The sequence below is a fragment of the Callorhinus ursinus genome, unplaced genomic scaffold (assembly GCF_003265705.2).
Source record: "Callorhinus ursinus isolate GAN/ISIS: 27379988/994484 unplaced genomic scaffold, GSC_fseal_2.0 scaffold35, whole genome shotgun sequence".
NCBI lineage: Eukaryota > Metazoa > Chordata > Mammalia > Carnivora > Otariidae > Callorhinus > Callorhinus ursinus.
The window spans coordinates 7,861,647-7,874,631 of NW_027397097.1; the positions used below are offsets into that span (position 1 = coordinate 7,861,647).

General features: G+C 47.9%; 1 protein-coding gene across 2 annotated transcripts in view; it reads right to left on the reverse strand.

Annotated features, from left to right (window-relative positions):
* Window positions 1-12,985, reverse strand: part of TENM4 (teneurin transmembrane protein 4) — a 714,583-nt gene that overhangs the window by 111,167 nt on the left and 590,431 nt on the right. For both annotated transcript variants that reach the window (XM_073879780.1, XM_073879779.1), the window contains 2 exons: window positions 7,944-8,129; window positions 339-365 (listed from right to left, as the gene is read on the reverse strand). In XM_073879780.1, the coding sequence (XP_073735881.1) occupies window positions 339-365; window positions 7,944-8,129 (213 nt within the window). The remainder of the gene's footprint in view (window positions 1-338; window positions 366-7,943; window positions 8,130-12,985) is intronic.

Sequence of the window (12,985 nt, forward strand, 5' to 3'; positions counted from 1 at the left end):
CTAGGGGCTGTAAGGGATGGGCAGGGTGACAGAAGATGGGGCAGAAAGAGTGAGGGGTGTATGTGTGTGCACGGAGGGAAGGACCACGGCACAATGGTAATGTCACAAACACACTTTAGGGGGAAGAATGACGCTCCAGGCATATCAACCACCTTGTGACCAAAAACCCACCCTCTGGGCAGCGAATGCTGTGACAAAGCTGGGGATGTGGCAGCATCTAGACACCATGCTTCTGGGGTGTATATACATTGTTTATATACATAGTTCTTCTTTTATGCTCATACGCAAACACACACACACACAAAGACAATAGGAAAATAGAGGAAGGAAGTCCATACCTTTAACTACCCTATCCAGATAGTGCGCTTGGGGAATAAAAGACAGGACATTTAAGGTAGGATCAAGTAAGTGCAACACTGCCTGCCACATAACCATGCCAGGTGCTCAGGGGGCACGGGGGGATGCGCCCCACATTTGGGACAGACCTGCCATGGTGGGGAAAATAAAACCAAAGACAAGATGACAAGAGAGAGAAGGAGAGCAAGCACATTCTCCAGGAAGGGTCAAAAGGAACTTCAACTCATTCTATGACCCAGGGGTCTGGAAATGTGATCGTACACAAGAAGACACAGGGAGAGGGAAAACAGGAGAAAAAGAAGGATGGGAAGCTGCAAACGTGGCCATGCTCCTGCTCTGTCAGGTGTGTTCAACTTTATGGAAAACCAGAACTTGCCCTTTGTCTACCCAGAGCAGCGTCCAACTTCCATTTGGGGGAAGCAGCCATATAAGAACAAGTGTTCCCAGGCAGAGGGGCTTCCCGGGAGCTGGAACTTAGAAATATGCAAACTTGGGATCATCTCTGATATGCACTAGGGAAGTGGGCCAAGTCTTTAGTCAAATATACTGCCAGAGTATCTGTTTGCCATTCTTGAATTTTCCATGGACACATGTGCCCACACAGACTTGAATGCGGAATGCTTGGTGTTCTAAATAAGATGCATTTCTCCTTGGTGCATCTTACAGAGAATGTAAGGTGCAGGTCAATGGATGTCACTGTGAAAAACAAGAAAAAAGAAAACAAAACCTGACCACTTTTCAATGCTTGTTAACTCAAAAGATAGAATGATGTATGCTTTGTTTTCCAATGGAGGGGCTGCATTCAATCATTGGCTTACTTGGCAATCTAAGGTTTTGCTTCTCTGTGAGGATGGGTGTCAAACACTGCTCTAAAATAAACCCCATGGTACATATATGGGGCTGTGTGTTGAAAGCAGGACAGCCCTCTTAGTTCCCAGCATTAATCAGTACTAACATCTCATCTTCCCCACCTGGGCTACTCACAGCTATTTGAGGAGCTTCCCTCTCACCCCCTTTCTATAGCTCCCCCACATGTGCTCCCACAAAGGCCGGACCAATGGCCACCTCCTGGAGAGCCTGAAGCTTTCTGCCAGGTGGGCCTCCATCCTCAGCTTGATTTCACACATGAATCCAGAGCCCATAACTAGGACTGGACTGCAATGCTGGGGCCTTACGTGGAAGCCCTAGGGTTCTAGCAATGGCAAGAACATTCTTCCCTTCTTCATAAAAAAATAAAAATTTATTTTTTCAGTCCTCTGGGTAGAGAAGACACTGTTGCTGGTCATCAATATATATTTGCTTCAAAAGATGGGTGGATGAGAGGCTATGTTTCTAGTTGAAGTTTCCATGTGGTCTTTGTTTCTAGATGAAATATGCTCCTGGAGTCTGCGCAGCCAAGTGGAAAATTGGGAAGAGGAGATTTTAACTGGGCCTGTGTGCCCCCCCTTCGTTCTTATAGACGTTATGGAGTCCATGAGAGCACAAGAAAGAAGAAAGTGGAGGAGAATGGCATATTAAAGCAAGAGTGTAAACAAAGCTGTGAAATGCTGAACAATGAAAGACAGGCCCAGCCCACAGGTAGCACGGCCCAGAAGGCATCTCTGGCTAAGGTGAAGACTCTTGATTCTTGGTTCATCTGCCACACTTGTCTTAGTCAAGCTCATTCATCTCATTTTTCAGAGTGACCTAAAATTTCTTAGACATCACATCCCGTGATATGTCACCTCAGAACAATAATACACAGGATCTCTGGACTTCCTGGCTCAACTGGTGTTCTTAGCTTTCAGATCTGTTGAGTTTTGCAGAAAGTCATGATCACAGAGTGTTGTAATAACTGAACTCAGCTGCAGAAGAGCTGGAGCTTCTCTCACAGGGTTGGAAAGGATGATAAGGCTGGGTGAGACACCATCAGTAGGATCCAAGTGGCCAGACCGCCATGCAGCATCCACTCTGAGGGAGTTCTTGCACAAGCAAAACCTTGCTTTTCTCCAAACTTAACGGTGATATCCTGGCTCTGGTGATGAGGACAGATTATACCTACTTGTAGGCTAGTCTCCCCAAGCCTAGGGGCTGACTTCACAGAGCTCTCTCTTCTAGTGCCATTTTTTTTTTTTGTCATTTCATTTTTAAGAACAATTTAGTAATAAAGATCTCTATTAAATGTAAATATGTTTCTAATACCTTTAAAAAATGCTTACTAATTTCTCCAGATCATGGGCAGGAATAGCAGCCCGTGGAAGTGACTGAGGCAGACTCAGGTTGCAATCAACACTGTGGATTTCAGGAGACAAAAGCGGGCATTTGAAACTTCAGATTCCGACTCCACAAACCACTGTCCTTTCCAACACAGTGACCCTGAGCCACACTGTAAGTCTAGAAGCTGATAACGGCCAGTCAGTACCAAATCCAAGAGGTTTCTGGGAATGGAATGGAGCTTCCTTCTATTGAAGATGGAAGGGGTAACTGGACCTTTGAAGTCCAATGCCATTTATTTATAAAAGCCATATACAGAAGTCCATACTGTTGTCCGTGCTTCTGTTGTTTGAAAATCTTGGTACATATGCCCTTGAGTATAGTCACTTAAAAATCCACCATGATTTTAAAATAGTAACTTTCAGGAAGGATGATACAAAGTCCACGAGTTTGTACTTGTGGATGGTGGATTCAGGACTTCACAAAATTCCCTCATCTTTCTGCTCAGGACTTCGGGTTGAAGATGATGACAGCAGCGTCATCTTTCCTCTTAGGCCATGCTTATTTTTTCCACATTGCACAGATGTTTCTTATGCTACTTCTCTATTCCTGTCACTCTGCCAGAAGCTAGGGATAGTGGTGGTGCACAGTTATTTATGACACAGACTCTGGGTCTTTGGCATGAGTCTGTGAGGTCTTAGATCTCCTCAGCATTTCTATGGCCTTCAACATGCAAACTTCTTTCCTTGACTTGCCTGCACCCAAACAAGTTTCCATAAGTTTCTCTGAGGGTAACCCCAAGAAGCTTTAGGGGTCCCCTATCAAACGCTGTGGAAAGCGTGGCTGAGGTTCTTCACTGTCATTCTCCAGGAGCCTCAGTTGACTCTAACAGCTGTATCACTGGTACACATTAGGCCAGATTAAACAAGGATCATTATAGCAGGTGATGGTCAGGGTGCTTATAATCATGTAAGTTCTTTAGATGTTTGACAAACCATCGAAGAGATGTTCTTGTTAGGATCTTGGATACATTAATCCCCTTTGCTTTGGATGAAGGATCGATGAGTAAATGGCCAATGGCACCCACCTGAGAGGGACTCACAAAGCCTTACTAATCTCCTTCCAGTTTCCCACCCCTACCACGTCTGGGCTAACATCTCCCAGAACCAGTGACTCATCAAGCTCTTGCTCTGATAACTTAGGGTAGACCCCTGTCCATTTTCTCTTGTCCTTGTCAGCATCTGTCCTGCCAGGTCACAGGTCCAGTTGTGAGAGAGTGCTTTGAAGGACGAGGGTAGGGCTATCACACAGGCTCTGACACCTTGTGAGGGTCTTGTAAACTCTCAGTTAAGGACTGTCTGGTTACAGACGAGAAACGTGAGAGCTACTATTCAAAAGTGGACAAAGAACTCTAGAAGATTGTGTGGCCTTTCTTTATAATCTCTTTTTAACGTGAAGTCTGGCTGGGCTCACTTGAACAACTGCATCATCAGAGTATTATTTTGATCTTAACTCCCAGAGGAGGATTTGTGTAAGAATCAAGATTTATATGATTGGACAGCTCTCCTGAAGCCTAGTAAATAATTCTCTGTATCTGGCATCTTGAACAATCACAGCTTTGGGGGCAAGGTTGGAATTTTACAAATGTAATCAGAAGCTGGCATTTCCCACATGTGTTTTGAGACTTTATAGACAAGGGGCACTGAAGTGAATAAAATAACGATTGTAGAAGTGATCAAAAATGATAGTACTGTTTTCCAAGAAATAGGAAAAAAATTAGACACCTTCTCAAATTTAACTGTGATTCTTAGCTTTTTCTAAAGAATTGGGAGGTCAAGGCCCAGACTTGAGACCCATGAAATTCCTGGAAAAGACATCCCCGAATATACTTTTGATGACTCTGTGTTGACCATATACTTGACAGATAGAGCGTCAATTCATCTTACCTTAACTTTTGGATTACGAAAACTGAGTTTCATATATGCAAGTGGGAGCATTACTGACAAGCAAGAGCAAAAAAGAAAAATCCCTTCTTATTTGTGGGATATTTTTAGGAGTAGGATAACTCAGTTTTGGGATGATGGATGTGCAGTTCTGTGGCCAGTGGAGGAGGAAGCCAGAACTTCATCACCCCTGGAGGTCTCCTCCAGCCTCCCCGATTCTGTCATTCATGGAGGGAGAAAACGAAGCCCCTAGCCACCAGGTGGTCTGCCCATGGCCCTTTCACCAAAGACCTTTCTTGAAGATGCAGAGATAGATAATTCCCAACATAAGGAATTAGGATTCAATGTGAATATTCTTGCTTTTTGACAAAAGTACTGTCATTAAAGAGGATGCTACCATCCATTTCCCTTTTGTTCTGAAAACCAACCTCTTCTGGAGAAAAATCAAGTAGCTTCCATAAAAGAAAAGATGGATCAAAGCCTCCTAAAGGAGATATTCAATTCCTACTATAATAATCTGCTCTGGGAAATGTCACTTGGGTGAAAAGATTCTTAGGCTGGGGATTTGACCGTAAGGAGCCCAGACTTGTCTTGGTGTTTAATGCCAGTTGGCAGGTCATCAAATCATTCTTTCCTGTTTATGGAGGCAGCAGTGTATAAATAAACAGGCCCTCCTCTCTTGCTTCTACTTGCATGGAGGTCTCTGCATTAGTGTCATGGATTCCAGCTTTTTCTCTGGCACAGGACATAACTGTACTCCAGCACATGAACTAGCTGCGCTATAATGACCTCTTGTATAGTAATGAAATCTGATAACAAGAGAAAATGTAATACTTTGAGTTTCTAACTTTTCACACCAACAGTTTTTGTCTTTTCCTAAATGATCCTCAAAGGGAGTGAGGTTCCCTGGAAACATAAGAAGGTGCTTCTTATTCCTAGCAAAGGTTAAAAAGGGGTTTCTCCTTCTCATTTCTATTCTGAAAGGAAAAAAGAAGGCACCACCATTGTTTCTTTCCTTTGCCTCTCCTACCCCTTCCCTTGTACTGAACAAGGTGATGGAGTGTTCCTTCAGCACTAAGGTGTTGGGTTTCTCATTGGGGATGCAGCTGGCCACAGGCAGAGACCCACAGGGAGCAAGTTGCCATGCGGGGAGATAAGACAGGGACAAAGGAAATGCTCACCACAAAATGAAAGGTAATAGAATTCTGAGCCAACGTCCTTTCATCTGAGCCACTATGACTAGTCCATTACTTCTTCAATGTCCTGTGACATTTTTCTGGTATTTGTGACTGTCAACCTCCCTCTTGAATCATGCACATTTACCTTGATGCATTTCTTATCTGCAGCGCAAAAAGCATCTGCAATCCCAAGGAGGAATTTGCTCTTAAAGAGTGACAATGGGTGTGCGGGTGTGCAGGGCTGGGGGAGGGGGTGGGGGAGTGGGGGTGGGAGGGGATGCTTTGACTTCTTGGCATCCAAACACACTGGGAATTCTTCAGGCCAGGCTGATGAACATCCATCCTCAAGACACGAGATGCAGCACAACCTGCCCACCAGCCCTGGTGTGAATCATCTGTGATTGGGCTCATGGAGAATTTCCTGAAATCCCTCATCACCATTTGACTAAGATGAGATGCTTTTATCTTATAAGAGTCTGCCATCCATAAACTTTTTGGAACTTGGTAAGGTGAGCTGAGGACTCTGTAATTAAGTGATAGAAAACAGAATGTACTCGCTCTGGGCTCTGCTTTTGGTTTTAATAAGGATGGGCTCCCCTTCTGGGCTGGGAGGCTAAAAGGTCAGCCTGTCCTCAGTCACGGGGAAAAGGAAGGGTGAGGGGAAAGTGGAGTTTAAAGAAGAGGACCCCGCGAGTGACTAGGGCCACTTCCCATGAAGGGGTGTTCAGGTAGGATGACACGGACACGAAGAAGCCACCCAGAAGCGTGCATTAAGACACTGCGGCACCTGCTGCTGGGGACAAAGTGGGGAGGGCTGCCCTGGGCTCTGGAGCGGCTCTGTTAAGGGTCTGGGATGGGCAACTAGGTTTGCAACTCCGAGTGCAACAGGAATGAGGCGGCACAGCCTCTGAGGGATGTGAGCCAGATGCCTCGTAGAAAACCCGGCGTCTGTCCTGTGAGCCGCAGAGCAAGCAGCTGGTACAGGGACCCTGCACCGAGGCTCTGGAAACCAGGCCTCAAATTCCTGTTCTACTTCTTACAAGCTAAGTGACCTCAAGCCTCAGGTCCCTGAGAAGGAGGGAATAACATGCATGCCTCCACAGGGGGACTCTTTGGAGTATGAAATCATGCAGTTAAAAGCCCTTAGCACATGCTTGGCACATTGTAAACGCTCAAAAATTAGAAGCCATTATTATTGTTAATAAGCACAAGGCCTTCCACTGCCATTTATCACCAGGGTGAGGTTGCGGACATGGGGATGATGAATATAGACTAATTTCAGATTACAAAAGGAATGAAGCCTAAAAAAAAAAGGAAAAAAGCAGTGGCTCCATTTGCTCAAAAGGTCTGGGGCTCGTCTCCCAGTTTCCGGAAGGCCGAAGAGGTGACGTTTAGAGCTGGAGAGGCACCCAGAAGCCAGCCTTCCAAAGCCATGTGCTTGCCATCTGATCACAGACCCTCCCTTTGAAAAAAATGCAAGGGGAAGAAGTTAAACACACACACACAGACCAGTTGATTCAATAGAGAGCTTTTGGTGAGTGCTCCTTCCAGGATAATAAACCAAGCAAAATGTCTGGCTGTGTTTAAAATCAACAAAAGCAGCAGGCAAGGCAGGAGGAAGGGAACGGAGTGATCAGCTTGGTCCGAGACCTGCCAACAGCGCTGCTTCAGCAGGGGCGGCCTGAGGAGCCCCCAGAGAACAGAGAGGAGACAAATGCAGACAGGATGGAGGCTGAGGACAGGGGAGGGAGGGATCCAGGCCTGATGGGAGGCAGATGTGGCCCGGGGCCCACGGGAAGCTTTTCCGAGGATCCCAGGCCTGTGGGGGTGGGGGGCTGAGAGCAGATCAGGAATTTGATCATCATGGCCACACTTATCGAGCCCTCTACTCTGTGCCAGCCATTATATAGGTGAGCAAACCAAGGCTCAGAGAGGCGTTAGGACAGCTCACAACTGCTAAGTGGTAGTCGTGCGCCTTACTCCTGATCCCCAGCTCCTCAGTGCAGAGCCCTACTGCATCTGGCCCAGGAGGGGCACACAGCAAGGCACGCCAACCAGCTAGCAGACATCTGGGAAATGCAGGCTGGGAGGGAAAAGGTGAAAAAGGCCCAGTGGTGAGTTTAAGTCCAGTCGCTGCTGGGAAATGCCAACCATAATGTCACCAGATGAAAGGACTTTGTGCCCAGCTCCCACATGCGGACAGAGGCAGCATGCGCCCCCCCAGCAGACGCATCCCCCCGCCCCCCCGGCCCCGGGCGTGGGCCCGCCATACCGATAGTGCAGTGCTCGCCGTTCCAGCCGGGGCTGCACTCACACTTGCCATCGCGGCAGGTCCCGTGCTCGGCACAGCGTGGGTGGCAGGCCCGCTGGTCGCAGGCCGCCCCCATCCAGCCTTCTTCGCAGCGGCAGGTGCCCCCCACGCAGACACCGTGGCCCCCACAGTCGGCAGCACAGATCTCTGTGGGGAGGGTGGTGGGGGAGGGAGGGGAGAGAGAAAACACATTTTGAGCCGGTCATCGTCGGGAACAAGGGTCACACTTGGCTACCTACCTTGGCTCCTGGGAGGGACCCATCCGGATTCCGGAGGCTTGGGAGGCTAATCTCCCTGAACAATGACCCTCGGGTGAGAACAATTCTCCAGGCAAAAGCCCGTCCTGAGCCCACTGCCCTTACCAAAATAGGCCGATGGAAGGGCTCTGCTCTGTTTGCTTTCCCCTACCACCAGCCCGTCCCTGCTTTTGTGCTCACCACTTCCAAGGGGGACCGGCCTTCTGAACAGATGTGAGGAAAAGTCACATTTAATTAAAAACTGGTAATGTGTGAAAACAAAGTGAGGACGAGTCCCTGATGGCCAAGGGAAGTGCTCGTGGGTCTGGCTGCGGCACGTGCAGGGGGTCTGGGGCCCGCATTTCCTTCCAGCCTGACTGTCCTCCAGAAGGGGTGAAAGGGAGGCCGGCCCCCTGCACCCCAGGGTGGGGGTGGGGACTCTGGGGGCCGGTTCTGTGCTTTTGCTGCCCGTGCCCGTCCTCCTGCACACTGCCTTGCCACTCTAATTCCAAGCACCGCCTCCATGGCCTTTTGGATCCAAAGCAAATTGCTGGGGGACCGTGTCACAGCCAGAGTCGAGTCGCCCAGCCCTTCACAAAGGCCCGTCTGTGACTTGGTGCAGTATGCACACGGCCCAATTCACAAGGCCTTGGGCGCGGGGCCAGTGACAGCTTCCCCGTCACACAGGCAGAGGTGGTGAAGGCTCTGACCCGGGTTTTTAGGAAACAGGTCGTGCAGCCGTGGCTGTGGGTGCTCTCTGCCAGGGCTGTGACAGGGACCCTGCCTGCAGTCTGTGCCTTATGGCCCGACAGTCTTCGAATGAAAACCCCACGCTTTTGTTCTCTTTCAAACTAAATTAACTGGCACTGTGTCAGGTTGCATTTGCCCATGACAGCTTGGAAGATTCCAAGCTATATTCCTGGTTTAGAAGCTACTAATAGTCTAGCTATTTTTTTGAAAAAGGGGATAAATCAAAATTAGATCTCAGAGGCTGAGACCTTCCACATCAACCTACAAGGCAATGGCTATGATGTTTAGAATTAAAAAACAAAACAAAACAAAAAAAACCCCGTAACACAACAGTTGAGTCACCATTTATGGGGTGTCCCTGTGCCCGACACCTTGTCAGGCACACTACCTGGAAGGGTGGTACTACACGCAGAGACACATCAGATTTTTCACCTGCCCAGAGGAGAAGGTCCACTGTAAAATGGGTGCAAGGAGCCCTGACCTGGAGCTGGGGGGCCCCGGGTTTCTGAGCTATGCGACCACAGGCAGGTTCCTTGACGTCAGGGTTGTATCAAGTGTGAGCCGTGACGAGGACGCCTCACAGCACCTCTGCTGACCGTCAGGGCTGTGGCGAGCACCCGGTGAAGTGGAACATAGAGAAGGGCATGGCAGAGATGCCTAACTCAGGACAGGTTTCTGAGGACAGTGAACTTTAGACTAGGAGTCCAAGGACCAGGCGTGCAAGGCCCACGCCTGCTCAGCCACTCATCTGCTGTGTGAACTTGGGGATGTCATTCCCCCTCAGCAGGTGTTGGGTTTCCTCATCTGCTTCAGGGGGAATCTGATGGCATCTAAGGTCTCTCTAGCTCTAAGACGGTGGGAGTCTGTGATATAAACACCCTCCATGTTATACAGCATAATCTACCCCCAAGGCTCAGCTCAAGGGTCTCTCCTCTGAGAAGTCTGTGACTCACCCTGTGGTTATTCTCTCGTTCCTTGCCCTTCCATATTACATGGTAAACCGATTTTCTGTTTCTGTGCCTGTCTCACTGTCAGACCAGGGATATCTGAGGCTGGACTGGATTTTCCTGATTGCTTCTATGCTTGGTACTCAGCACAGAGCATGGCACAGAACAGACCCTTAATTGAAGTCTGTGGGATAAGGGATGAATCCTTGGGTGCCTGGGGCTATAGGCGGCCTGAGAATGTAAAATGATTCATTTACACCCTGCTCAGCCTGGCTGAGGGTCAGTCCTGGCCTGTCTCTAGTGAGCTGGCCTTATGAAAACCTCCCAGGTTGGGGTGGGGCTGTGGGCTAGTGTCACTACATCCAGCAGCCCTCCAGGAATGTGGCTTTCTCAGGACTTTCTTCGAGCTTCCTTCCCTCCTTCTCACACAGACAATGTCTTGACACAGAATGACAGTCTCCAGGCCCCAGGCCTTCCGAAGTCCTGTCTCTGAAATTTCTAACCCTTCCTTACAGTAGTGACCCCTCCGTGACTCTGAAGGCAAGGCTTGCCTCAGGGCTAGAACTTTCCCCTGAGAGACCGAGGAGGAACAATTAGTTTAGCATTTGTCTGGCTTTACTCAGCACTTTTTCCAGGTGGCAGTTTATGGTGTAAAAGTAAATAGCAAACAGCGCTTCTGTTCAGTGAGGTGTGAGCCAGCAGAGGGACAGGCTGCTTGGGCCAAAGCCTTGGTGTTTTCAGGCAGCAGGGCATATAGAGTTCAAGGGAGTCTAGAGCACAAGAGGCTGCCTTTCCCCAGCATTTGCCTGACTTCAGGCCTTAGCTAACAGGTAGGTCATTCCTATATTAATTAATCTGAAGGCAGTTGTGGACAGAAGAGCATCAGATTTAGATGTGATTCCAAATATCTTCTGCCAGTTACGTGACCTCAGGCAACCTATCTGATGGCTGAATTTCGTTTTCTTCTTCTGTAAAATGGGGATGGTGACAGCATCCCTTTAGAGGATGCCTGATAGATAGTAGGTATCAACGCAGTCATACTGATTCGCTCATTATTCCTATAGTATTCCAAGCATGCCTACTATGTGCTGAAGACCGTGGCTGGTGCTAGGAGTACAGAGAAAAACCAGACCTAATCTCTGTCCTCTGGGAGATCACAATCCAGACAAAGCTCAAACCGGTATTGGAATCCCAAGATCATCCAAATAATCTATAGTGTTTACTGCTGTACCTTCTTGCTTATATGCAGTAAATAAAACACCATGAATTTTAGGATCAGACAGATCTGGGGTTTACCCTTGGCTCTGCCACGTATTGGCTGGGATATCTGCCAGTGGCAACTTATGAAATTCATTGAACCTCACTTTCTATCTCTGTGAAATAGGTATAATAATTCCCATTTCACCCATGTCATAGGATTGGTGTCAGATCAAATGAGGTAGGATGTGGGGAAAGCCATTTTTGGCTTAATAACTAATACTTATATCAGGTTTTAGAGTTTTGAAGCACCCTTCATATACAATTTCTCATTGAACTATCACAACGATGCTGTCAGAACCCTTGGTTACTATCTTTCCTAGAGGTGAGGCCACTACTGAGACCCAGAGAGCATCAGTGGATTCTACAAGGTCATATGGTCACGGGTATTTCTCCCTTGTTTTGACAATTCCCAGAGCCATGTGCCAGAGTGACACTGTAAGATTAAGGAAACTGATCAGCAAAGAGGCGGGCTCTCCTTGTGGGGAGTTCCTGGTTCTTCTAGCAGATCTGTCTCCTTTTCTGGCCCTGTTGCTTATCCTTTGTTATATCCAAGTCAGCCCCTGGATTGATGTCAAATGAAATGAGATCCCCTACATAGAATTTCCCAGACACTCAGTCTCACTTTTGTCATCTGGAGACTGCTGGGCTGTCCATCTAAACCCTCCATTTCCTCGCCAGTTTACACTAGACATGCTCTCCTGGCATGAAGCTAAGGTTGCCTGGCGGCTGGGCACCTCTCCGTCAGCCTTTTACAAGCTGGGTTGTGAGCTCTTACACATTTTAATGGAAGGGGCCTGAACAGGGTGACCTTGATGTTTATGGGGTGCTAACTGACGGCAACACAACCTGTCAGTGTTCAGGTTCTCCTCTGCAGATGGCTTCTCTGCCTGCATGGGAGATGCACTGACTCCTGATGGGAGCAGAAATCGGAGCTGCTACTTTATCATTTGGCCCTGAGTTGCAGGCCCTGTTGTTATTTTTCTTATCTGTCTCACCTTTGTTTGTTTGTTTGTTTATTTGTTTTCCCCTTGAAATAGAAGGAACTGCTTTAGTTTTCCTTCTTGATTTTGCTTTGACATTAAAGTAGATAGAACTTCCCAGAGTGGTTGCTGGAAACTAAATAGGATGATGCTGAAGAATGTGCTTCAACAGATTATCTGTCCCTTACCTAATATAAGTGGTACTCTGTGAAATTCGGGTCACTGCTCCTCACCAGTTCCAGCTGCCTCAGGTGTAATGTGGGGATGATACCAACAACTGGAGAGGGTTGTAGGAATTACTCTCACTTGTTTAATTTCTTGAGTGCCTGCTATGAGCAAACCCAAGAGAAGGCACTGGGATCCAATGGTGATTGTGACAGGCATGGTTCTCTCCTGACCTCAGGGAGTTTACTCTAGCACAACAGAAGGACATAACCGCAATCAGTTACGCAAGTTAACGTGGGCAGAAGTGAGACTTCTCCAGAGTGCCCGGCACACAGTTTGGGGTATAGAAAGTTCTGTACACACAGATTCTTGTGCAAGAACAAGGGAGGTGTAGCGGCACGTGCACTGGACTCACGTCAGAACATCAGAGGTGAATTCTGACTTATGGAACATACCCGATACAAGTGAGCACTTGATCAATGCCCATTGACCTTCACGTGATAAACATCAGAGCTTACTGGCTGAATGCTGGAGGGCTCGGGCCCCGAGAGGAATCTTTTCAAGTACTATGGAGAATATCATCTGTAGGGTAGACTTGGGCTCAGATTCTGACTCCCCAGTTTCCTTGGGTCCTTGTGGAGTCCTTGGAGAATTAATGACTCAAT